The sequence below is a fragment of the Phoxinus phoxinus genome, assembly GCF_949152265.1.
Source record: "Phoxinus phoxinus genome assembly, chromosome: 8".
Taxonomy (NCBI): Eukaryota; Metazoa; Chordata; class Actinopteri; order Cypriniformes; family Leuciscidae; genus Phoxinus; species Phoxinus phoxinus.
This window is the reverse complement of record NC_136883.1, coordinates 28,970,402-28,997,509: the sequence shown is the minus strand read 5'-3', so window position 1 is coordinate 28,997,509 and position 27,108 is coordinate 28,970,402. Positions and strand designations below refer to the sequence as shown.

At 36.6% G+C, this 27,108-nt stretch overlaps 2 protein-coding genes across 15 annotated transcripts in view; one reads left to right on the top strand and one right to left on the bottom strand.

Moving 5' to 3' along the window:
- Nucleotides 1–2,929: 2,929 nt before the first annotated feature.
- Nucleotides 2,930–13,537, bottom strand: trhr2 (thyrotropin releasing hormone receptor 2). Of its 2 annotated transcripts, XM_079621728.1 has the most exons (4): nucleotides 13,380–13,537; nucleotides 10,319–10,714; nucleotides 9,014–9,431; nucleotides 2,930–4,685 (listed from the first exon to the last, which is right to left on the bottom strand). In XM_079621728.1, exons 2-4 carry the CDS (start codon nucleotides 10,702–10,704, stop codon nucleotides 3,984–3,986), a joined length of 1,506 nt encoding a protein of 501 aa, XP_079477854.1. In that variant the 5' UTR covers nucleotides 10,705–10,714; nucleotides 13,380–13,537; the 3' UTR covers nucleotides 2,930–3,983. The 2 variants fall into 2 exon arrangements, with proteins under 2 accessions (XP_079477854.1, XP_079477853.1); XM_079621727.1 differs by lacking the exon at nucleotides 13,380–13,537 and having other exon boundaries at nucleotides 10,319–11,438.
- Nucleotides 13,538–15,682: 2,145 nt separating this feature from the next.
- zc3h18 (zinc finger CCCH-type containing 18) overlaps nucleotides 15,683–27,108 on the top strand; it is a 30,891-nt gene continuing 19,465 nt past the window's right edge. For 4 of the 13 annotated variants that reach the window (XM_079621493.1, XM_079621490.1, XM_079621498.1 and 1 more), the window contains exons 1-9: nucleotides 15,713–15,897; nucleotides 17,135–18,030; nucleotides 18,981–19,065; nucleotides 21,778–21,935; nucleotides 22,034–22,129; nucleotides 22,379–22,536; nucleotides 23,586–23,615; nucleotides 24,085–24,196; nucleotides 24,468–24,754. In XM_079621493.1, the coding sequence (XP_079477619.1) occupies nucleotides 17,146–18,030; nucleotides 18,981–19,065; nucleotides 21,778–21,935; nucleotides 22,034–22,129; nucleotides 22,379–22,536; nucleotides 23,586–23,615; nucleotides 24,085–24,196; nucleotides 24,468–24,754 (1,811 nt within the window). In that variant the 5' untranslated portion in view covers nucleotides 15,713–15,897; nucleotides 17,135–17,145. Of the gene's footprint in view, nucleotides 16,246–17,134; nucleotides 18,031–18,980; nucleotides 19,066–21,777; nucleotides 21,936–22,033; nucleotides 22,130–22,378; nucleotides 22,537–23,585; nucleotides 23,616–24,084; nucleotides 24,197–24,464; nucleotides 24,755–27,108 lie in introns of all 13 variants that reach the window. The other 9 variants (XM_079621492.1, XM_079621500.1, XM_079621497.1 and 6 more) reach the window with 4 other exon arrangements.

Sequence of the window (27,108 nt, the reverse complement as noted above, 5' to 3'; positions counted from 1 at the left end):
AGTCAGATTGTACTAGTGTTATTTTGTGGTCATGTGACAAGAAAGACATCAAATTAGACACTCCTTATTTCTTTTAAAATATCCCAGATTTTTTTGACCATTTTATTAAAAGAAACATTTTGATATTTTCATTAAGTCATAAAGTTAAAAAAAATGCAGTAAATGTTTTTTAATGTATAAAATTGTATGATTCAAAATATTACATTTCTAATCACTTTTTTTTTAAAGATGGTTAACATATTTCTCATTTTTATCATTTGTCATTGACCCATATGTAAATTTTTACACCTATGAGCTGATGTTATTGGCTCAGTTGCTTCTGCGTGCAGTCCTGCTATTGACTGCTCAATATCTCATGCAATGTGAAATTATCATTACTTTCTGCAACCAGTAAAAAAATGTTTCCCCCCTTCAGGACATGTGGCAGCTTCAACATGAATAAATCAACAACTCATTAAAATTCTTCACTTGTATCCAGCTTTAATTTTCACGATGCCAAACGAAACCAGAAAGGAGTAAGATTTCATATGTATGTTTTTATCTCTTTTTAAAAATAAGCAGAAAACTGAACATGCTCACAGATCACTTGCACATTACTCTGATTTTAACTTGCAACCACAGTCTGAGCAAACACAGAACGGGCTCAAAAGCAAATAGAAGCTTCATATCGCAATACCAACACAATATCAACCATGGGTTTCAAAATAGATTATTTATAAATAGCAGCTAATAATAAGCTTTCTAGGCTCACAAAATGGAAATGACTTCTAGGCAACACCAAATGAAGCAAGGTGTCTTCACACCATGTCGTAATTACTACTGATTACTATTGTATGTAATTAATTGCTATTCTGACTTGTAGAAAGCAGTCACGTGATTGCAGAACTCGTAATTACATGACTCTTGATTTTCGAGAGATATTAAAAGAGATATGAGTTGTACCACGTGACCACTGCAGATTTATTTTGAAGTTAAAGGGTTAGTTCACCCCAAAATGAAAATTCTGTCATTAATTACTCACCCTCATGTCGTTCCAAACCCGTAAGACTTTTGTTTTTCTTTAGAACACAAATTAAGATCTTTTTGATGAAATCTGAGAGCTTTCTGTCCCTCCATTGACATACACAACAACCACTTTGATGCTTCAAAAAGTTCATAAAGAGATCGTCAAACTAATCCATATAAATTGAGCGGTTTAGTCCAAATTTTCTGAAGAGACTTGATCGCTTTATATGATGAACATTTTATTTATATTTAATCATTGATCAGTGAAGATAAACAGAAGCTAAATCGAACCTGTTTGACGCAAGTGGTAGTCAATGGAGGGACAGAAAGCTCTCAGATTTCATCAAAAAATATCTTCATTTGTGTTCCTAAGATGAACGAAAGTCTTACAGGTTTGGAACGACATGAGAGTAATTACTGACAGAATAATGACAGAACTATCCCTTTAATAGTGAAAAGCTCGAAGTACAGAATCACATGTTATCATCTCTTATTTACGGTAATTACGACATGGCATGAATGCAGCATCAGCCTGCAGAGAAAATCCACTCCTGGCACAGAAACAAGACCGCAGCAATCCACAATTGCGAAACATCATGGGAAAGAGACAAGCATAGTCTAAAAACTGGTAGGCTAAGCAATATATGTTTGTCATTTCAAATGTCTCTTTACACTGATGATATAAAGAATTGCAAACCCCAAAACATACGCAGAATATATCAGAAATTAAACTGTAGTTTGCACGGCTCATATTCATTTCAAATGATTCTGAAACCAGTGAGGAGGTGCATTCTTCTCCAGAGCAACAACAAAACACTTCACTAAAATAGCAACAAAGGGTTCACATTTCAACTAAAAATGACTTACAAAGTCATGACACAGTCAGAAAATTATGAATTATAACAGATAATCACACCAATGTTGAGTATTAAATGCCTCTGCATAAATATGAGGCAAAAATAGCGCTTGCTAAACAACAAAGTGCTTTGAGAATACTCTCCAGCTCCACGGCTCTCCTCCAGGAAGGATATGTTCTGTTTATAGATGATTTATGGTTACAACTGTCTGCTTGCTTCAACAGAAAACATCGTCTCTGTTCTGTGTGAAAGCTGTTCCTTGCGCTCCACATAAAAAAAGATGAATAACTGCACCTGACAAATGGATGCGTGACTCTGCTCGTCTTCCACGAGGTTGTAAATGGGGTCTAAAAAGCTCAGACGTACCGCTGGGCACATAGAATCGGATCTGTTTACTTGGGCAGGAACAAATGGTGAGGCATTACATCTCCACGTACTATGGAATTCATCCAGCGATGGCAAATGTCTTGTGTTGGCTGTAGGAAAACACAAATGTGTCATGATGCTTTGGGCCTTATTGTTGGACGAAAGCATTTTAAATGGATCTTATGCCCCATAGCATCCTGAATGTTTTTATGGGAAAGCGTCTGTGCTTTAAAAGCAGGATGGAGTTTGTTTGTTTCTCATTCTGCTGTGCTTGAAGACACAAAGTGGGCAAAAAAGTTTTGTGTTGAGAGAAGACACATCCTGGAGCTAAGGCAGCACAACTAATTAAATTCAAGTCCAAATTGCGATATGGCCTTGTGTGATTATTAAAATGCTGCGATTTAATTAAATATGTAGTTTGTAGAGTCAAAGTGAAGGAGCCTAAATATTTTTTGTGTGCAGTCTTTTTTCACTCAGTTCACTTTTGGGTCAACTGAAAAAGAGGACTTAAGTGTGAACATCCTTAAAGTTGCAACAGAAGTAGTGACATTTCTTTTCTTCCGTATTGTGACGTACATCCAAGTGAAACGGATTATCTAAAAATGGAAAAATGTTGGTTGTTGATTGGACAAAAGCAGATCTGAATGCAATCTCGCAGTCGATTGGAAGAGAACAGAAGTCTGTAATTTCATTTGAGGATTGAGCTGTGACATTTTGAAAGTCCCTTTCACAAAAAAATAAACATACAGTACATGTAAGAATCGTTCACAATAAGATGCATTTCATACTGACTTTAAAGAGTATTATTTATATTTGCAGCAGATTTTTGTGTGTGGCTTTTTTAGACTGTACTATGAAATTGTTGTTTTGGATCCCATAAAAACCTTCTAAATATCTTCTTTTGTGTTCCGCAGAAGTAAGAAAGTCATACAGGTTTGGAACAACATGAGGGTAATAAATAATTAAAAATTTTACGTAAATAATCTCTTTAATCAAAACCCCCAATTTTAATTAGCTTTCACTGTAACCTCATTGCTGACTAGGAGCAACAGTTCAAGGCTGGAATACACTACACAACTTTTGCCCAGATTCGCAGTCTGGAAGAGTTAAAAGCTAGCTGAAAGTCATAGCCAGTCGACTGTAGATTTTGGGCAGTTTGATTTCCCAGATTTCACATAGAATCACTTAGTATATGATAGGCTTTTGCTTTAGATTATGATTCTATCCAGTCTATCAGAAGATAGAGCACATATTGTTTTCAATCTGTCATGTGTAAGCCGAGCAAAGATGTGTTGATAAAATGTGTAGCAAAGAGGCGCATGTTTCTGCAGGACATTTCTGTGTTCGGAACAACTAGAAAGTCTGATAGTGTGTGATCCTCAGTATGATGGTCAGGTTTTCCACTGTGACCATTTACAAAGTTGGCGTTTAATGAATAAAATCTGTGCAGATTTTAAAAGCCATGTAGCAGATTCCAGCCTTTTTATCTACATTTCTAAACAGCAGCAATGTGAGATCAAAATAATAGTTAAATGTTTTGTCAAAATAATCAAATGGTTTAACTTGTAAATTATGAGGAAAGAGTGGCTACAGTCTTGCCACCTCCACTGGAGAGAGAGGATGACGCCTGTTAGTTCATACAAAAAAGATCCCAAATTCAAGATCTGGTTTTGAAATGAACAACCAGGCTCTACTGATCAACCCTGCCACTTCAATAAATACATATGTATGTTTATATAAATATAGAGGAGTGATCTATACAATGCTGTGATTTAGCTCAGTGTCATTCTGTTCAGCTTCCCCCAGAGTGGATTGGACTCCACCGCAGGCTAGATGTGTCTGCTCTGTGTTGTTCATGTCAGCAATAATATCCTGAGTAGTATTAGCGCTTTCCTCCATTATTTTCCCATTATCATTAATCTTGCTCATGTCCACGTTCTCCACTGAAGGCATCTCCTTGACTACTGAGGTTTTCAATTCATCTGTGTTGCAGTTTTCAACTGCATTTTTGTTGATGCTCGGATCAATCTCATTTTTTACACCATCGCTAATTAGCTTGTCCATATTTGTCTTGTTCTCCACGCCTTTGTGTTGTTTCTGCTCGGGAGTGACTGAACCGATTTTTTTAGGTGTGTCTCTGGTGCCGTTGGTGTTGCTGCAAAGTCGGGGGTCTCTTCCTAGGCTGTATCCGCTCTGGAGCATGGAGAGTGTCCGCTGGTGCACGTCTTCCCTATGGCAGCGGTACAGCCCGCGGAAGGCCAATCGAAACTTCTGCGACATCAGGTTGTAAACGACAGGGTTGATCGCACTGTTGGCGTAAATGCAGGTCCTGCAGAAGAGCAGGAACCAGGCGTCCAGGTATGGCGTGCTCACAAAGGAGTTAATGAGAACCAGGGTCCTGTACGGCATCCACAGCAGGGCGAAGAGCACAACCACCACTGCCAGCATCTTAGTGACCTGAAGAGGCGAGAAATTATAAAAGTGGTTCTTTGAAGTTTCTGTATATAATCGCATATACAGCAATGTAATTCTTAAAGGGATAGTTTACCCAAAAATTGTAATTCTATCACCATTCACCCTCAGGTTGTTCCAAACCTGCATGAATTTCATTCTTCTGCTGAACACAAAAATATATATATTTTGAAGAATGTCTGTAACCAAACAGTTGATGGGGCCCATTGACTTCCATAGTATTAATTCTCCATACCATGGAAGTCAATAGGGTCTATCAACTGTTTGGTTACCCATATCTTCTTTCATGTTCAGCAGAAGAAAGAAATTTATACAGGTTTGGAACAACTTGAGGGTGAGTAAATGAATAGAGAATTCATAAGCTTTGGGTAATCAGAAGGTATTAAAGGGATAGGTCACCCAAAAATGTGAACTATCCCATTAATACCTTATGATTATTCAAAGCTTACAAATTCAGATGACTCCCTTTTCAGTATTTTCTAACATTAAAGTCAAGCATGTTCCTCGTGTTTTTTTTACGAGCTTTTTTTCATGCCATTAACAGGAAGTTGTTAATAGACGTTCATGAGCCAATTTAACCTTAGTCTTTTGAATAGTTTCTTTTAATGATATGAATCTTGAATATGTTCTCGTAACAAGTTAGCATTCGTATAACTAGATAAAAATCCTGACATTTGACAAGACTGTTTTTTGAACTGTGACAGACAAAATGCAGAAAGAGAATAATTATAGCAATGTTTATTCTGTTCTATTTTTTCTATTCTTTTTACTGTTCAAAAGTTTAAAGTCAGAAAATAAATGCTGTTCTTTTGAACTTTCTATTCGTCACGGTTTCCACAACGGACAATAATCAGTACAACTGTTTTCATGGCTGAAAATAACCCCCAAATTCTTGAGCACCAAATCAGCGTATTAGAATGATTTCTGAAGGATCACGTGACACTAAAGACTGGAGTAATGATGCTGAAAATACCTTATATTTAAATATATATATATATATTTCCCATAATTACTGTTTTCATGCATTTATTCAAATAAATGCTGGTTTGGTAGCATTAGACTTTAAAATAAAATACTGTAACATTTAACATAAACATACATATTAATATATATTTTAATAAATGTTACATTTTAGGATAGAAAAACAAGCTACAACCAATAATTAGTTAAGCTAGCTATAATGTAACTCATAAATTCATAAACATGTCATGACTTGTAAATTCATAAACATGTCAGTGGCCTACTGTAATCTATTAATAATTTTCAACTCTTCAAAACATGCGCCCAAAACTGTCATTATAATTTCTACAACACGTCAATGTAAGCTAGCTAGATAATGTTACCATGGTAATGTTACACATTTAAATTAGCAGGATTCACAGCAACAATGTTCAGTAAATCAAAAGAAAACATATATTTGCGCTTTCAATGCAGGAAAACACACATACATGATCAATGAAAATAATTCATAATAACAATGATATATGTTCATGTCTTCATACAGAATACTTAGAGATATTATTAAGAGAAATTATACAAACAGGTTTAGGCAGAGTGCTTTGAATTACATTTTAAAATGAATTCATCCTTCTAGAGCTCAAAAAGAAACAATTACATTATTGTTCATGGCATGAAAACAGAGGGGTCGGTAGAGAGAATGAGCCAGAGAGAGAGACAACGAGACGGAGACACAGTCAAACATCAGTCAAACATAATCTTTATGTCGGTGACGGTTAACAGGCAGACACTTAGAGAAGGATGGAAATATATCCACACCATGTTTTGACTGTCAAAGAAAACAAAGCAGTCCTCCCTAGTGCCTCCTTACGTAGTTCAAGCGACAAATAAATCCAAAAATTCCTCCCATTAACATTCACAGGGAGTCCTGTGGGGTTGGAGCGTAGTACTCATTGTCTCACGCTGGAGATAGACAACCGGTGACGGAGACCTTCAATAATAATGACAAAATTGTCTGCACAACAAAGCATCTAATTGAAGCTGTGTGAGGCTGGGAGGAGCTCCTTTAATTAACAAAGCAGGAGATAATGACTGCATGACTGGCAGTGACAATTTGAATATGTATTTGGAATATCTGGTTTTTGTGATTGCTTATCAATGGAAAACAAGGTCTTAACACAGCACAAACAAAGCCGGCTGCTACTCATGATTAGGTTAAATAAAGGGGAGCCTCTACTGTAGTGATGACTTTATCAGATTCAGGAGAGATAACTTCACTCAAGCACAGCGGTGGCACGGGCATCTTGAATCGTATTGAACTTTATGAAATGTGCAGATGAAGTGATCAAAGGGCTGGAGGTGCGGCGTAACCGAGGTACAAAAGCGAAAGAAAGGGAGCCGCTCTTATAACCTCAAAGAGCATAATCTCTAGGAGTATTAAGCATACTTGAGTGAACATCACAAATCATATTATGCAAATGTTCCACTCGAGTGGGGCCCTCTTGAATCTTCAAGATTTTGATCTGAGGCGCACGCGAGCATCTCCACATAAGTGCACTCACTCGCAGGGACACGTACACGGAAGGTCACCGGATGGTCTGAAGTTTCACCTGTTTGACACTCCAACACTGAAATATCGTTAAAGTTTCGGGACTACGATAAGTATAAGTATATGTATATCTGATTATTATAGTTAACTAAAACAAAAATCTAATGAAAGCTAAATGAAGTTAAATTATATATATATATATATATATATAAACTTATTTATTTTATTTACTAAAATAACAAAAAATATAAATAAAAACCACAGACATATTTACAAAAGCAAATAACCAAAAATAACAATAAATTATTAAAACTTTAACTAAATTAATTTTTTTTTTATAATTCAGAACATCAACAAAAAACAACAACTATAATCTCTATGCTAACACTGAGGGTAGTTGACAAATAACGTGGAGATATACTGTATAAGTATAGCATTAGCATGCCACACTGTAAATGCACTTGCGGTAAGGACAGGTGCACTTAAGGCCATAGAATAGCCTGAATCTCATGATAATATCCATTCTCCACTGTTTGACACTCCAAATGAAGTCTAAACTATCATTCAATTATCTGTATATCTTGCTGGGTTATTATAGTCAACTAAAACTAAAACCATTTTAAAAAAAATTAATTACTTGCATGCATAGATCATATCTGTAATGTCTGAGCACATTATTCCAGTGTCACAACATAGCTGTGGCTGATGCAGTGATGGTAATGTAGACCCAAAACGGTACCCCGATGGCCCCTAATGCCTCTCTTATGATGAGATAGATCCTAATGACCTGCTTTATGATGATATTGGCCATTATGTACCCTTTCACATAAAAAAATGAGCTCAGATGTTTGGTCTGCATCTATACGAGTATGTTTGCACAAAAGTAGGTACATTATTGTGTTGTATACAGGTTTCAGACGCACAAAAATACTACATTTAGAAAACATTTAGTATAAATTCCATTTTAATGCTATCAGGAAAAAGTGTTGCCAACGGTTCCAACATACAGTATCACCCAAACTGAGTTTTTCTTACGCTCAGTTCAAATCTTCAATTGGACCTTATTCACAGCACAAAACTCTGCATCTTAAGTTAAGCGTTGTCAAATAAACAACAAGTCAATAAATAGACTGGTGTAAGTCTTGTAAAGAATCCACATCACAGTAATGGTTTCTGGTTCATTTTGAATTGGACATACTGAAAAATGACTCATGGTTCAGTTGTGAACCTAATAACGGCTCCTTAAGATCTGGTTCAAACCTCTGATTCATGAGCGCATTCGAAGCAGTGAATTATTGACTGAATCATCAAGAAAAAAAAAAAATGGAATCATGTTTGTGAATCGGACACAAAGGCTTGCACTGTGTTGTTTGTTGCGTGCAGGAAACACTGCCATGCGCTCTGTGTGATGATGTTTTAAGTTTAAGATGGCCACCAATGGCTACTAGGTTTTAAATGATTGTTTCTCTTTTATTATTATGCAAAATTAGGCACTTTGTCTTGTACAAATTAAATTGACTTGATTATCTGAAACTTGCCAATTAAATGTGTTAAACACTCTTTCAAACTGCACCAGGAAACTATCAACACACTCTTCTTCCCACAAATTGACATTTAGTAGAGTGAAACATTCTTTTCAGAAAAAAAAACTGACCTTTCAAAAAAACAAATATGAGATAATAATCATAAGGCACGGTACAGGAGAAGAGAACCGGCCCTTGTTTGCCTTCGACTGCAATCTCGGTGGACATTAAAATGCGGAATTGCCTAAAAACAAACTTATGCAGACACACACACACACACCTACCTGTTTCCGGGAAGAAAGCGCACTCTTTGGCCGTCCCTGACGACCTGCTTTTCCAGCATCCGCCGGTTCTTTGCAGCTCCTCCTGAGAGTGGGGGCGGTTATGGTGCCCGAGTCTGGTGGGTGGGGCAGAGGATTCAGGTAAAGGATTCGGGCGATGAGACCGTAAAGAGCGATGGCCAGAAGCAGCGGGATAACGTAGAAGATGGCGAAGTCGATAAGGTAAATGGGCAGATAGAGGTCTCGAGAGACGCGGTAGCCACACTGAACACGACCGTCAGGGTTCACCTGGATGTCCACCAGGAAGAACCAGAGCATACAGTAGACACAGGTGAAAACCCACACCCCGGCAATGATGCGTTTGGCTCGGGATACCGTACAGACGGTATGTGCCCTCATTGGGTGACATATGGCGATGTATCTGTGGAACAAAGAGATTATAGTATTAGTAATGTGTATTATTTCATTGAAAATGTTTAACCCTCTGGTAGGCCTATTCCTCTTTTAGGCGTCACACTTGATCAAAACAGACAGAAGACAATAAGTTATACAACGAATTTTGAATATTCGACAATATTGAATATGTTGATGGGATTTAATGGTATTAGACAATATTCACCTCTAATACACTATTTATTTCTATATAAAATAATAAAAAAATATTAGAAAAAATGTCATACTATTTTCATTTAGCAGGGTTAAAGTTTAAAATAGAGCAAGGGCATTTAAAATCCAATGTATAGAAGGTGGATTGGTGCTATCTAATGGAAGAAATAAAGAAAATAAGTTGTAATACCATAGTCTAACTACTAGATGCTTCTATATATAAAGGGCTGTGTATTCCCTAGTTGCTTATAAGTGTATTTTCAGACATATTTTTTTTAGGTTTTACATTTGGATATATATTTAGACATTATCAAAGACTACTTCGTCATGGCTGATTGTAGATCCTCTGTAATTTTCTTATGGCGGTCAAAGATCACAAGTGTGATTTTTATATAAGATTTATTTAGTTTTTTATAATCATGTCCAATATTTTTTGTGTTCATATAGCAAGTGCTACAAAAGTCACCAAGTTTTGTACCATTTTGATGGAGTAAAATAAAAAGTACAAACTTTATGAACTAAAACCACCAGAGGGTTAAATATTGATATTTGAAATGTTGAAATCCTTCATGGCAAAAAGAGGAAAGAAATGAACTTGTCAATTTGTTTGTATAACCCAGCGTATAAGTAATAAGCCACAAAGACTATGAATATTCATTAGATTTCTAAGAACACGTTACTTCCTTTAATTTCAGGTCTTACCTCTCCACAGTGAAAGCTGTGATTGAACAGGAGGACACATTAATGCCAAGGTACTGAAAGTAGGTGATGCCCAGGCACCCAGCATGCCCGTACACCCAGGTGGCCATCAGGCTCTCAGAGATGTTCGGCAGACCCGCGGCCACCAGAACCATCAGGTCCGCCACTGCCAGGCTCACCAGATAGCAGTTGGTCGGTGTACGCATGTGGCGTGTGGTAAGAACCACCAGCACGACCATGATGTTTCCCACTATGCCCAGGCCACACACCAGCAGCACCAGGAACACAGATACAGTCTTATACTCCAGGGACTCGGACACAGCGTCCCCGGACCCCACCAGGGAGATGTTGGTGGGAGTGTCCATTCTGGAGCTCACATTTTCTGGCATGATTAGTCCTCTTGGTGTGAATATTTACGTATAAGATGTGAAGGAAGGAACAGGCAGAAATCAAATTGGTGGAGGAGAAAGAAAGCAGAATATAATCTGTTTGATATTCAAAACATTGAAGAAGGTATGACAACTTTGTATACACAAACTATCTATTCAGTTCCAGCTTTTATTGATGGTCTTTTCTCTTATTAAGCATCTTGTTTAATTTTCTTGGCTTCAACCACATAATGATGTTCCTCTGCTGACCGCAAGCCATTATTTCGTCTGTGTTAATCTGTAACAGTATCCTTCCATTAAAAGCGTCACACTGAAATCCAGAGTCAATTTTTTTCCCCCACGTTAATGCAATCCTCCATCCAATTGATCACCCTGGAATAAAAGTCAGCAGGGGAAAAGCATGTCTCAATCACTGTTAAAAGGATTTTATAGCCGTCCGTTAATTGCTAAATAACAGTCCATTTCATCTGGCACAAAAAGATAAGAATGAATGCAGAAGTACACAGAGTTGGGAGCATCGCATATTAAAATAACATGATGCAGACTAACACAGACGTCCTATTTGTTCTCTTTACAAATATTCCCATAACACTTGCTCTAGTAAGGATTTTAGGAGACTTCCTCTGAACATTATTGAGACAGGATGAGAAGCTTTTAATTATTCAAATTAGACATTTTAAGTGGTGCACGGCGATAAGTAGGGGAAATCACAGAAAGACTTAAAGCCACACACACACACAGCTGCTGTAGCAAATGGCATGTTTAATAACCAAGGATCTTTAAATCAAATGCAACCTCTTTATTGTTTTTATTGTGCGGATTGAATGATCTTACAAATTGCATAGCTATTTTTCATTGTATATTGCACAAAAGACTGCAAATAATGTAAATATCTGTTGTATGCTCTCATCATAATGCAAGAACAATGTTTACCAAAAAATGTTCTTTGATAACATATTTGAACATTAATTCTAGTCTGAAAATAGTGTTGTGAAATCCATTAAAGCCAGTAAATGGTGCCAAAACATGGCACCCAGAAGCTTTAAAAATCCAGACATCTGTTGCTCTTTTCAGCTGTCTCTTTGCCTTGTAAATAAGACTGCACTGCCTCTCGGGGTTCCCTAATAAATTGAGGTGGACACGATGTGAAAAGTAATTTAACTCAATCCCGACTTCCCAACCCTGCAAAACCCTGCTCGGACTTCGTATCTTACTCTATTTCATATTCCATTATTAATGCTCTGGCAATGCAAATATGGACAAGAGCTCTGTGGTTTCCCACTGTCTTTGCATGAATTAAGAAAATTACATGATTTTCATACGAGGGACATGTTTGAAATTGAAGAAAAAAAATCTTAAGAATATCAAAATAAATGTTAACAATAATTATATGTAAATAAAAAAAGAGTGGCTACATCTGGTTTTCAGTAAAAGCACTATAATATTCAACTGTCACATTCATAAAGGAGAGCTCTTCCTTTTCTTTCTCTATGCTTGATTCAGAGATTTTCATTAATGGTGAGAGTCAGGCGTGCAGCTATGAAATGGGCTGTCATTCACATTTGTTTAGCTCTCCTAATTGACTGTATCACTACCAGAATCATAAATCAGTAGAATGTGCTCTAAGGCAAACAGCACAGCTGTGTCTCACAACATAGTGAGTTATAACTAGACAGCGTTTTAGGGCGGCACAGACTGGTTTCAAACACTCTATGCCTAAAAACGTTGTCTATATAGGGAGCTCACTAGGTTTAGGAAAGAGTGAACATGATTTCACCAAGTAGCTACAACATGTTCCTGAATGTCTATGTTGATCCAGGAATTCAACATTCCAATCAACCAATCAGTTTTGAGGGACAAGTTTACAGTTAAAGTTTAGGCTTACAACCAGGGTTAGGTGTTTTTCACCTAGGCTATCATTTCCCTCTGTTTTTAGGGATAACTTATGGGTAGAGTTGGGTTAGTAGAATTATGGTTAGGATAAAAAAATTCAGACAGGAATGTTGTCCCAGGATCAAATAAATATGTTGATCCAGGAACATGTCCTAGCCTACTTGGCAAAAGGTAGACAGCCTTGTTGGTGTAAGAACCACCGTCTCTCTTATATTTGTGCCTGAACAGGAAAGCAGATGTTTCATTAATCCTCTGAAAATAATCATAGTTCTCGACTGACCGCGTGAAACCGAATAACTCAACACAATCTTTTAAGCAACGCTAATTTTGCAAAACAGTTTGGCGGCTTGAAGATTAGCCTTAAGAACTTGATTACGTGACCATGTGAATCAATTTAAAAAATATATGATTTGCTTGTTTATGTCGCAATAAATAAAAGGTTCACTAGTATCTAATTAGGCTAGTAACATTAACGTTAGTAATCATTAGCTCCGTGGTCTTCTAGCCTATGTGAACCGCTTTATATAGGATAGGCTATTAAACATAGACTTGAAACAAGAATTTCAGTATTGTAAAACACAGCTCATGAGAAATTTGTCTTAGAAAATGCTCCCAATATAAGCTAAAAGTGCATAATATAAATATATAAATATTATATAAATAAATTTGGCTTCAAAAATACTTTTAGCAACGGAGTTATTCAAAAAGAAAATCACTTCAAATTTACGTATTATGGAAACTGTCATCGATAACTTCTCAAGATAGGATAAAGCGTCTCTTACCAGACATCATTATTGTAGTGTGGAATCAAAACAGCTCTCATGCAGTGTCGGCTGTAAACCCCTGATGAAAAAACAAAATGCACTGATATGAAGTATTTGAAATGACGAGCAAATAATCTGATCTTGTACAGAAGCGCTAGTAAATGCACTATTTTAACTGTAAGTCTTCTCAACTGTAAATCCTTTCATTACAATAGCGTCCCCTAGTGGAAGCAATAATAATTCGTGCGTGTAAGCTATCGTGAGTGATTTGAGACACACATGTAGTCTTAAAGATGCACACACATTTGTACCCCTAAGAAATGAATGTGAAAAATTTTGAAATCATACACTCACATGATAACTTTGTGTGACTTTTTTCTACATCTTTGTGATCCACATTTTGAGACTCTTTTCAATTATTTTTGGTGTATTCAGGTTGATTGGGACACTTTTTCCATGTCATCTCAATGGCAAAAAAAAGTGTCCAAATCACCCTGGATTCACCCATTGTGTTGACACTGAGGCACGTTGGCAGGGTATATGTCAGTTCATTCTGGATTTTCCACAAAGTACGCATTAATTGTACATGTATCAAGCAAATAGCCCATATGTCTATTATTTGGGAGTTGTCTTAAAGTCGTCATAAAAAATGGAAGTTGCAATTATCTGTTCTTCCCCATCCACTTGTTAAGTTGTGCTGTAAGGAATACCATATCCAGGTCAGAAGTGAGAATACTACCTCAACAGCCATTTATGAGCCTATTTATTAATATTTCAAGGTAAGCTTAAAGGTGATCTCATGGTGTACGCTGCTCATGCATTCTGGACACCAATATTTTATAGATTGGATGAATCACTGTGATTTTGGTATGGCGACAAATTCTAGGATCATGATTTTTTGGTAGTTTTACAGCACACCATGAGTGTATATCACTACCATTTGTTGTTTTGGCTGATATAGCGTTTGGACCCAGAAACAGTGACGTCAGACTTAAATTCATTTTTTTAATACTATTTTTTGCTATGAATATTCTAGCCTTGGTGTTATCTATAAGCTAGTGTGCTCCAAAACAATGACAAAAAATTCACATTTAGAAGATTCAAACCTTACAATCTCTCACTTCTGCTAATATGGATTAATGATTTTGATGACATCACTCTGCACTTCAACTTCTCATCAGATTTCCTGTCCAATCAAATGCTCTCCTGAATTTTAAAGCACCCCGCCCCCTACATTATAAACAGACGCTGAAGCTCCGGCTAAAATTGCCACTTGTTCAAACATTAACTGTTTTCTACATGGAGAAAGGCACATAATGCACTATATAGGGGATAGGGAACGATTCAGTCAGACACTGTGAATAAATATGCTTTCCATGCTTTCTGGTTTCACGTTAGTGTCACGCGAACCGCCACAGGGAGCACACAGTCTGCTCCGGTCCAGAGACACGATAGCACAGAGCGGATCATATGCACCAATCGGCGCAGACCAGAAAACGTATCGGACCCATTTGAATTATAAACAGAATGCTTTAGTTTAAAGTGATATCGAGGAGATTAGGAGGAGAAACGGTTAGAGATAAGGAGGAAACTGCATCTTTACCAAGCTCAATGGCTCTGGTTGAGCTTTGATATTTAAACAAAATGCTTTTGCCTATTTTAAAAAAGAGGAGGTGTTTGATGTCCCACACTGTGGACATGACGTCAACACATTGAATAATGACAGGGTTTCAAGACATTTCAGTGGGACTTTAACAAGCTGATTCTCAAACAAGAATGGTGTGGGGCGGGACTTGATTTTGTCTATAGGGAATTGATTGGATCACTGAATTGTTGTGGTTTCCTATTGCTGTGATCTGAGTGAGATTAACACGCCATCAGAGAAGAGATGCTGCTGCAAGTGGGAAGGGCATATTATTATTATTATTTATTTTTTACAACAATAGGGATACATCATGTATAGCTAATAAATACTGCAATATTTATTAAAATAAAAATAGTCTATTTTGCTTTCATGGTGACTTTAAATATGAATTATTTGTGAAAAACATTATGTGCACGGATAAATCATTTACAATAAATACTGCAATATTTCATAAAAAATAAGAATTGCCCATTTCGATTTCATGGTGACTTTAAACCAATTTTTTCTCTTTTAATATAATTTATTTTTTATAACTCTTTATGTAATATTTGTTCCTGTATGAGTGATATTACGCCTCAGTATATTTATGTATTGTGTGCTTAATGTGTTTCTTTTTCATTGTTTCCTAGCAATAATTAATGATAATGTCTTCCTTTCTGTTACTTGTTTGTGAATTGTGTTCTATTAAAAAAAATTATCTTGTCGAGCTTTGATGACGTCTGGGTAATGGCCGCTCTCACTGTGTCGTGCAGGGTTTATGAATTTCTCCGGTAGAGAAAAATAAGAACCCCAGACCGATCGTTCATTGTTTGAGCACAGTCACCGCAAGGAAAGAGACCGGGTGACTCCCTACACTGAGACCCTGTCTCTCGAGACTCTGTGGTTTGAAAGGTGACCGAATGTGTTTTAATACGCGATGTCCGTGTGTTGTGCAGGAGGGAACGCTTTATTGTTGCATGAGATTTTAGCCAGTGTGCATCGAAGAAACATTGTGCAACGCCGTAACTCGCGAATTTAGATCTAGAAAGTTACGTATGTGTTATTTAAGCACGAGTCTCGGCGTTTAAGCGACGGCGTCGTTCGGGAAATGTCGGAAATGGTGTCGTTTTCTAGTGTGCGGGCAGGATTCGGGCCTGTTAGCCGCATCGCCATCAACGAGCTCTCCCGTTAAAGATAAAGCGGCTAGTAAGACATGTGTCGGTCTCCCTCTCATGAATCCATTGCCTTAAATCTGAGAAGGTAAACAAGTTCCAGATGATTCAATGATTGGCCTTTGTGTGGTATGGAAAGTTGATTTTTAAAGTTTGAAAAGCTAAGCTATTTTACGTTAGCAGGCTAATATAGAGGTGTTATTATGGAAGAACTAGTAAGGTGATTAATTCGTCTAATAAGAGCTACATTTATTCAGGACTACCTTATGCAAAGGTAGTCCTGAATAAATTATCATGCTAACTATATTTTTCACCTAAATAACACTGATATTAAATTAACTTTGTGTTAGCCAGCCACTACTGTCATTCAAAAATATATGTAGGCAGTTTAGTATATAATTGTCTTCCACAGTAAAGCTTATTCTTTAGTAATTTTCAAATGATGGCTCATTTTTTAAAAAATATTTTAAGTTTCTTGATATGTTGAAAATAGGAATATTTATAATTGCTTTATATTTAGTATCATCAAGTCAACCGCCAGATAGACAAAGCATTAACACAGGCTTTTTTCTTTTTGCCTGTTTGTTAGTAAGATGAGTTTTATGAGCCAAGTGGTTGTAAAATCATTTTTGGAGACATTTAATTTAAATATTATGTTTTCATTAAATGTATTATTGAATATAATGAAGTAATATTCATTTTTGAAAAACATGCCAAATATGTATTTACTAAAGTTGTTTTAAAAGTGTTTTCAGTAGTGTCAGTAAGCAGAGCCTTTTGTGTTCTTGTCTAAACTGTTGGTACAGTTCATTGTATTATGCATATACCCACAAATATGTTATATATTATTGCAGCAAGTGTTTTAATTCTGCTGTAGGGGGGTTCTGAGGTTTGAAGGTAAATCGCCTGTTTTGAATGTCGAATAAGTTTATTTTTGTTGAATTAACTGTTTGGCTTTCATTGAATGTCTGCTTCAGAGTTCTTGCTGATGGATACGCCTGAGAGCCCCACCCAGTCCCCACAATCTCCCGAGGAGGAAGAGAAGGGTCTCTCTGACAATGAGCTGCTGGAGTCGCCTGAGTCCCCAGCAGAAGTAGACAAGGGATTGTCAGACAGTGAGCTCTTGAATGATGATGATGATGAAAATGAAGTACAGGGTGGAGGAGGAGACTCAGATTTTGAGGATGGAGACAGAGTAGCTACTGCTGGAGAAGATCCAGAGGATATTTCAGACCTGGAAGACTACAAGATAGACCAGGAGGAGAGAGAAGACGTCCATCAACAAAACCTTGGTTTGACGGTCCGAGGAACCAGGCGGAATGCTAGCCTGGAGGAGGAAGAGGAAGAAATCCTTGAGACGCCGAGATCACCGGATCCTGACTCATCGGGCCCAGAACACGAGCTACCTTTCACCCCGGCGGAGGAGGAACGAGACGAGGAGGATGAGCCAACAACCAAGCCTGGCCGTGCAGATCTCGAGGAAGAGGATGATGAGGAAGAAGAAAGGAGGCGGCGGAGGAGGGCGGCGATGGTAGTGAGTGATTTGAAGGACGAATCTTCTGTGTCCAGAGATCTGGATGAGCATGAGCTGGATTATGACGAGGAGGTTCCAGAAGAGATTAGCGCTGCTGCTCCTGAGGAGGATGATGCAGAGAAGGGTCCCGCTGGGGAGGACGGAGAAGACGAGGAAGAGGATGACGAAGAGGAGGAGAAGAGACGGAAGAAAAAGGAAAGAAAACCAATTTTGCCTCCAGATAAAGACACACCGCTGAGAAACTCAAGAGAAGACTCACGGGAAAGAGGCAGGAGAGATTCTTTCCGTGATAAAAAGAAAGAGGAAGATGATGGAGAGATTGATGAGGGAGAGATAGATGTAAGTATTTTGAAATCATTTGTGATTATCATATGATTAGATGAGCTGTTCAATCTCAGTTCACTACTGCTGAGCCATTTTGACAGTTTTAATGGTTTCATGATTAAACATTTCTATCTTTTCTTGGTAGCCTGAGTTTTTAGTTTTTATGCAACATTTGTGGAAGTTAGCTTTGCAAAGGCTATGCATAGATTTTTCTTGTGGATTGTTTGGCCAGGCCATAACAGTAGAGGGAGCCGTTGATTTAATTTTTAATAATAAAAAAATGACGCTGCTAAAGCAGAAAATACTTAAATCTCTCAATGTTAATTGATCACCTAATAGACTAATTATATTATGTAAATACAAAATATATATACACGACAATTCAAAAGTTTGGGGGCAGTCAGATTATTTTATGTTCTTGAAAAAAAGTCACCATGACTCTGTTCATTCATTATCCATTTGAAACATCAATATTATTTCAATTAAAAATAACTGTTTTCAGTTTTAATATATTTTAAAATGTAATTTATTCCTGAAATGGCAAATGACCAGCACCATTACTCCAGTATTCAGTGTCACATGATCCTAATATGATCAGTCTAATATGCTGATTTGGCATTCAACAAACATTTCTTATTATTTAGCAATGTTGTGAACAGTTGTACTGCTTAATATTTTTGTGGAAACTGATCCTTTTTTAGGATTCTATGATGAAAATATTGTAGAATAGGATTTACCCGGTAGGCTATTTGAAATAGAAATCTTTTGTAACACTGTGAACAAGTCTTTACTGTAATTTTTGATCAATTTGATGCATCCTTGCTGAGTATTAATTTCTTATTAAAAAATCTTACTGACCCCAAACTTCTGAATGGTAGAGTAAATTACTTGCCCTTGATTTGGATTAAAACAATAACCAGCCATTATTAATTGCTGTAATATGTGTTTTTTCTTGTTCATTTCAGGATGATGACCTTGAAGAAGGGGAGGTTAAGGACCCCATGGACAGAAAGATCCGACCCCGACCCATCTGCAGGTTTTTCATGAAAGGTAGTTCTTCATTCGTCTGAATTCTCTGAATGTTTATACATCTTCTAATACAGCATTTCTATGAATGATTCAACTGATATCTGAACTAACTTTGACATACGTACTTTCTAGTCTGATTTTTTAAAATCTTTTTATAATGGGTAATAATATAAAGCCCATAACAACAAACTAAATGCAGTGCATTTCAAACTTGAAAAACTTTCCTTAACGATAACAGATATGCCCAAATTACAACAGTAGGGGGAGCAATTGAATACAGTATCTTTCCCATGAGCAAATGTATCTTCAGAGCAAATCCGGCAAACCATCAGATGGTTTTGTTGTTAATGTGATAAAGTAATTTAATTATTTAAAAAGTATGAAACCACACACACACACCATTACTTGGCTATCTAAATGGGGACATTCCATAGATGTAATGGTTTTTATGCTGTACAAACAGTTTTTTTCGCTCTCACACCAAACGTGTACATACCACTGGTCTATATGAAGGGCGCGCACATAGAGCTGTCTTTCAAACAGTGAGTTGCAAGTACTAAAATGAGTGGGTGTGCGCTTAAGCCACAGGTGTCAAACTCAGTTCCTGGAGGGCCACAGCCCTACAGAGTTTAGTCCCAACCCTGCTTCAACATACACACACACCTGCAATTTTCAAATTAGCATGAAGGACTTGATTAGCTGATCAGGTGTTCTAAAAAAAAATTAGGGTTGAAGCTAAACTCTGCAGGGCTCTGGCCCTCCAGGAACTGAGTTCGACACCCCTGGCTTAAGCGGTCAAATTCACATGAAATGATGTCAAAATGCCTGTCTTGGCAAGTATTCAGTTATAGAATCTAAATAGCTGAGAGAAGACACATGTAGTGTAACAGTATATTGGATCTGGGCAAAAGCTCTTAAAGTGTCAGCAGCCTAATATTCCTGCTGCTGTCTGTCAGGTTAATCAAAGAACAAAAGACAAAGAGAAAATCACTCGCTGCTCTTGACTGAATAACTTTTGTAATTAAGCATTAATCTTTTTTTTTTTTTTTTTTTTTTTTTACAATGAATGAACTATCCAGTCAGTGTCATTTTACATTTGATTACTTTAAATTCTGTAGTTTTTCTTACCTGAATACTAATCTACTGTCTAACTTAAAGCTGTTTTTATTGCATATCTCTTTATTAAATTGCTTTAAATTTGTGCTGTTGTTTGCAATTTGCAATTTGTTTATTTGTTCTTATTTTATTACTGACATTTTACTTGTTTTTTTATGAGAATAACATTTTGCATTGAAGAATACATTAAATTTTTTTATTTTAAAAAAAGTATTTATTTTTTGTTTTTATATGCTGTCAATTATAGTTCTTAAAAAGAAAATCGGAATCAGCAAAAATCTGCAACATCTGTAATCAACTACATTTTAATCTTTTAAATTATGCTTTCTAAAAAGCCTACTACTTAAATACATTCAGACCCACAGCATTTGATCACTGGATTTACAGAAATCATTTCACTTAAGTGTTTTCTCAACATTGCAAGATTACATATGTAAACATCTCCTGACAAACACATTCATTCTCATTTGATCACTCAGTGAATCATTTAACCATGTATTACTGTCTTGGGAAGCCTTTTGTCTTTTAAACACAATGTACAAATTTATGTTATTTCAAATGTACATAAAATGCTGGGATTTCCCAGCTTTTTTATCAGCTGTTCCTCTTTAACCTAATATTAACAATGAAATAATATATAAAAAGTAGCCCCTTAGAAGTTAGGTCAATAATAAAAATAAGTCGATAATAATAATTGTTTTTAGCAAGTGTTTTATTTTTATTTGTATTTATTTTTAAATTATTTGAAACTATTTTATAGAACTATTTATTTAATATCTTCATTATACTCATTATACTTTCATTCATAATTAAACATTATCTGTAATATTTAATGCACTTCATGTTGTTGATAACAAAGAAAGGAATGTATTTTCTTTCTCTATTCATTTTTCCCGCAAAATATGTTTCTGTCATACAGGTTTGAAATTACATAAGGTTTTGTAAATGTAAACTAAATTGTAATTTTGGGTGGGGAAAATCCCCATAATATGAAATTCTTTTTTTAATGAAATTATACTCTAAATAAGAAACTAAAACTACCAGTAGATGGTGGTAAATGTGTAAATGAATAAGTCATTGAGTCATTTCATTTATTAAATTAGTTCAAATGGCTGGTTCATTCAGGAATTAAGTACCGGAAATGACTCTATTTATGAATGGGCCAGTGAATCATTGGTTCACCACTTAACTCAAAACGTGGATTAATTCAGTAATTAAACACTGCTGTGTATTGCTTGGAGATGCACAACAGTTCTGCTCTGGTTTTAAAGGTAATATTTTTGTTGGCACAACTGAGCAAAATATTTGTGTCTAAAATATTACACTATTAACTTCTTGTTAATTTAACTTTTGTATAAAATCTATCACATTTGCACACATTCTTTTCAGGATAAAATAAGCACTCTGTGATATTGCACTCTTTACGCATGTGAGATTGCTTAACTGTATCATATTATATAAATATGATACGACAACTCGTACAGGGGCATTTTTCCCCTGATATCTTGCGTTTTAGGGGCATAATATTATTATATATATAAAAAAAAAATATTTGTACCTTCATGGTCTGCTCAATATATTTAAATATAATAATGGCTTCTCTCTGGTCTCTAACAGGTAACTGCACATGGGGCATGATCTGTAGGTTCATCCATCCAGGAGTCAATGATAAAGGCAATTACTCCCTCATCTCCAAGCCAGACCCCTTCTCTCCTAACGGAGCTCCTCCTGGAGGAGCAGGAGGACCTCACCCGCTCATGCCTGCTAACCCCTGGGTATGCATCCTTTTTAATTCATTTTCTACTATTTAGTTTCTTCTTGAATTAAAATAGTTTCAAATTCAACTCAACATTTGAATCTTCAATTCTTTCAGGGAACCCCTACCGCAGAAGAGTTGCCTCCCCCTCCGCCGCCTCTAGATCCTCCGGTGGAGAGCGCCTGGGAAAGAGGCCTTAGACATGCCAAAGAGGTACGGTTTTCACCATCTTGCTTTTTTTGGGTCCTTTTTGAGTCAACAATTTACGGTAAAGTACTGGTACTTTTATACCTCCATTCAAATGAGTATTTAGTGTGTTCTGCAATGGTTTTGTGATCACAATAAGTGTCAACTTTGTAAGTGAGATAACATAATTAAAGTAGCCTGAGTATCAAAATACATTATATTAAGGATGAAAGACATTGTAAGATTCCAACTAAAAAAACTCTGCTTTCCCATTAGGTGTTGAAGAAAGCCACCATCCGTAAAGAGCAGGAACCAGATTTCGAGGAAAAACGTTTTACCGTAACCATAGGTGAAGATGATCGAGACTTTGACAAAGAAAATGACTTCTTCAGGGAACGTGGCTATCGTATAACCAGAGAGATCAGAGATGCTGGGTAAGAAACCGTAACTTATCAGAAGTTTATTTAGAGTGTGATCTCTTCCACTTATCTTTGGTCACTGATGAGTTTCTGCTGCTGCTTTAAAGGCATGAAAATTCTGTCATCATTTACTCGCCCCTCATGGCGTTCCAAACCCGTAAGACTTTCATTCATCTTCGAAACACAAATGAAAATATTTTTAATGAAATCTGAGAAATTTCTGTACTCACCATTGACAGTCCCATCAACTACAACTTTTCATTAAACTTTTCACTAAAACAGTTCATAGAGATTGTAAAACGAATCCATAGGAATTGGGCGGTTTGGTTAAAATATTCTAAAAACAATCGCTTTTAGTTTAGGCTTTTATTCACATATAAACATTTATCAACGTGCACATCAGATATGGTAAACGGAAGCTCAAGCATGTTCGCTTGATGCACCATTGAGGTTCATTCTCGTGTTACGCAGCGCGTTTGAGCTTCAGTAAGAATCAATGAGGTTTGTTTCTTACACATCTAGAAAGTGCGGTTGAGCTTCTGTTTATGTTCGCTGATCAATGTTTAAATGTAAATAAAAGCATAAATTAAATCTGTTCATCATATAAAGTGATCAAATCTAAATCTTTACTAAACCACTCTGTTTATATGGATTAGTTTTACGATCTCTTTAAGCGACAAAGTGTGAACTGCGTGGACTGTCAATGAGGGGACAAAAATCTCTCTAAATTATACTTAAATGTAATTTAAAATATCGGCATTTGTGATTCGAAGTTGGATGAAGGTCTTACGGGTTTAGAATGACAATGAGATGAGATTTATTTTTTCCAAATGTGATGAGTCTTTAATTTCAAACGTTATATAGTAATGGGTAATTGTCATCCATCTAAAACTATTGTTTAGCTCATTCATTTGCTCAAATGGAAAACAAGCCTAAATGATGGCCTGACACTACACTTAAAATATACAATGATCCTTAAATATTCATGTAAATTTTAACTTAATTATTGTTGATTAAAAAAAGACCCCTCTAATTTTTACCCTTTTTCTCTCTCTGCATTGCAGTGATATTGAGTTCAGAGATCCAGCTTACGGGTGAGTACTATAAATAAAATGCTTCCCTTCAATACAATTTGCATATATATTAACTTGTACCCCCTCACTTAGGAATGGGCAATATACCGGTAAACACGATTAACCGCTAGAGAATTTGGACCATCGTCTCTATCGCAGTTACACTCAAGTGACATTGCTGTGGTATGCTGTCACGAAAGCTTATCGTTTGCATGCATTTTTATGCATTGCGGTTTAAATAAAGATGATTTTAAACTGTTGAAGCGCAATGAGCAGTGAAAGACAACTAATTTCAGTACGCTCTCTGAGAGATGCGCGCACATGAAGCTGCTTCTTAGCGCCTGAGTAGTACTGATATATATATATTGTTATCGTGAAATTAAATTACTCGTATCATGACAAGATTTTGGTCATATTGCCCACCCCTACCCTTAAATCCCATTTTATCACTTATCCCAACTGTATTTTTTAACAACCTTTTCTGTGGTAGTGATCCATACGGTGACCCATACTACGATTATGAGATGGAAGCTTTTTGGCGAGGAGGCCAGTATGAGAATTTCCGAGTGCAGTACACAGAGACCCCACTGCCGTACTACCCTGTGAGTGATGTAGTGTTCATCTGTTTTAATTGTTTTTTTGTTATTTCTTGCAAAGGGCTTTTAGCATAAAACAAAAATGTGAAGTTACTTATCTTTTAAATATTCACAGTGTGCGTGCATATGATGTGTTTGCCAAAATTGTGTATAATACAAAAATAGTTGACCATTTAGTGCTGCATTTGAGCAGAATTAAGTATCCTTGAGTGTACCTGTATTTGTACCACTGAACAACTGAGTTTTTTTTTTCTTTCTTTCTCTTGTGCATCAGCAGGACCGAGAGCGGGAGCGTGATCCACGCGAGCGCCACCGGGAGAGGGAACGGGAGAACGAGAGAGACCACCGTGAGAGGGAGCGCAGGCAGAGAGAGAGGGAAAGGGAGAGAGAGCGGGAACGGGAGAAAGAGAGCCGGCGAAGGAAGGAGGAATGGGAAAGAGATCGTCTGAAACGGGACGAAAAGGAGGGAAGGCCAAGAGAGCGGCCTCCCAGAGAGCCACGGGAGAAAAAGGATGAGAAGGAGAAGCCACTCAAACCACGTTCGCCCACAAACATGCCACCCAGGTCAGTTTCAAGCTTCCTACAAAGTCCAATAACGAAGAGGTTAAAATAAGGTCTGCATATTGCGCTCTAAAATCACAAAACTGATGAAATCTGCCTGTTCCAGTTTGATTGCCTGGCTGCAATGCATCTTTTTGGGATCTAGGTTTTTAGTCTTATTTTGAAGTCTGGTGCAATGAGTGCACCTGAATTAGTAGTAATATCTGTATTTTGTAAAAGTGTGGAACGTTTAAGTTCATTTGGTACTTCTTTTTGGATGGATGGAAATTCTGACCACAAATTCTACATGCACTTCCACTAATTTCTTTGGTGTTTTCTATGCAGTCATTCACAGAGACTGCTACATATTAAATTCAGCGAGCGTCCCCTTTTTGTATGCTGGTCTGTTGTTGTGGTAGGATCAAATTCAGATTTAATTGTGTGACGAACTGTGGTTATACTTGTTTTGCATGTTGGTCATATTGTCTCTTTTCTGGCTTAGCGAGAAGTTTCTTTTCAAATAAGCTACTATGTGCTCCAGACTCCATGTTGATAGGGTTGTCAAAAGGACTGGTAATTCAGTATCAAGTTGATACAGGGGCTTTCACACTGGCCACTTTTGCTGTGGTCTGAGTGTGATTTGTTCCCGGTGCCTTCCGCAGCGTTTGTCTGGTTTCACACTCAACTTGATTCTACCGGACCCTGATGCACTTGCGTTTATCTAACGTTATCTCAATTGTGCACGCCGCATGATAGAACATGGTCAATATATATATATATATTTTTTATTAATTTGGTTACTAAAAACTACTCATAGTTTTCATTCATGTGTCTAAATCGAGTTGTTGCGCCACTTAATTTTAAACACACAATAACAATTCAGGGATTACATTTCTAACCTGTAATTAAAACTCCTCTACAATTAATTTGCCAGCAACAGTGTTGATATTCCATTTCCTTTTTTATTGACCAGCAATAACTCTGACAATAGTAGCTCTTGCCAATAAAGGAAATAATCTTGTAAAATGTCAACTGTCTTTATAAACCGCTACGTACAAAGACCGTAGAATTAAAGTGCTGATGAAGCAGCATAGGTGGAGGGTGAACCAACGCCAGGCTAAGGAGATGCTTACCGTAATCCTTATTGGTCCAACTACCAAATTTCAAATTCAGTTCACACCTTTTTGATGATGCATACTATTCAGGCGAATATGTTAAAATGCTATTAACATATTCATCTTGTTAATGAATGAATTAATAGTCTTATTGTAAAGTGTTAGCAAACAATAAAAAAAGAATCAGAACATTTTCAATCAATGTCTAGGCCTAGGGCATGTTACAGTCCAGATTAAAATGTAAGTTTGAAAATAAATAGCCCAATTAAGTCTATATTTAAGTATTTGGTGCTGCGATGCAAATGCAAACATCTGAATGTCTGTTTAAAACATTTAAATACTGTTCAGAAACAGAAAGTAGCGCAGATAGTAGCGTGTTGGGCTGGTTTACATCAGAGTGCGCGCATGCCGCTCTGTGTTCTACATTTTAACCGGTTGATGGGAAAAGTATTCTTAAAATAAAAAAACTGAATAATTCTTATTTCTATTAACCAGTTTTGCCAGTTCAGTACAAATTGTGGAGTTGAGGAACTGAAGATTAGAAATCATTGTTGTATAATATCTTAAAAAATAAATAAAACTAACTAAAACTTGAAGGATAAAATATAGACAAAATAATGTTGCTGTAGCTGTTTTTGCCATGTATGTTTGTTATGTGTAAACAGTTAATGAACATACCTTTTTTTTTCAAAACGCAGCTTTGACCTGAATTAACATTTATATTAATTCTTTGTGTAAAGCACTGCAGGGTGCCTTTTCTTCTATTTGATTACTTGCGCTGTTGTAAGTTGAATGCGCATTCTAATTCTTCTGGCATTTAGGTATTTCCTGACATTATAACAATAGTCTTTTCAAGTTGGGTTTATTTCCCCTCACAGCAATTTCTGTATCACTGTATTCTCTGAACCGCAGACTCAGATTGCATATTTGAATATGGTCACTTTATGGGAAATTTCCTGGAGATTCATATTTCATGGCCACACCAGTGCTGCTCTTTTGACCTTGTACGTCATGTCAGCTCTCATTTTTCTTCAATAAAAAAAAGATTCGCATTTCATTAGTTAGGCCAAGATCCCACGCAAGAAATTTCTGCCTCACATGAGTGAATCCCTCATGTTGTCATAATTCCGCAATGGGAGACTGTGTAATGCATGAATCTGTCCCATGATACTTGGACAGAGTCATTTACCAGGCAGTGTAGGAAGAGAATCACACCTAGCCAGTTTGTTTGACTTCAAAGAATGTTGTCTCAAATTTCTAACC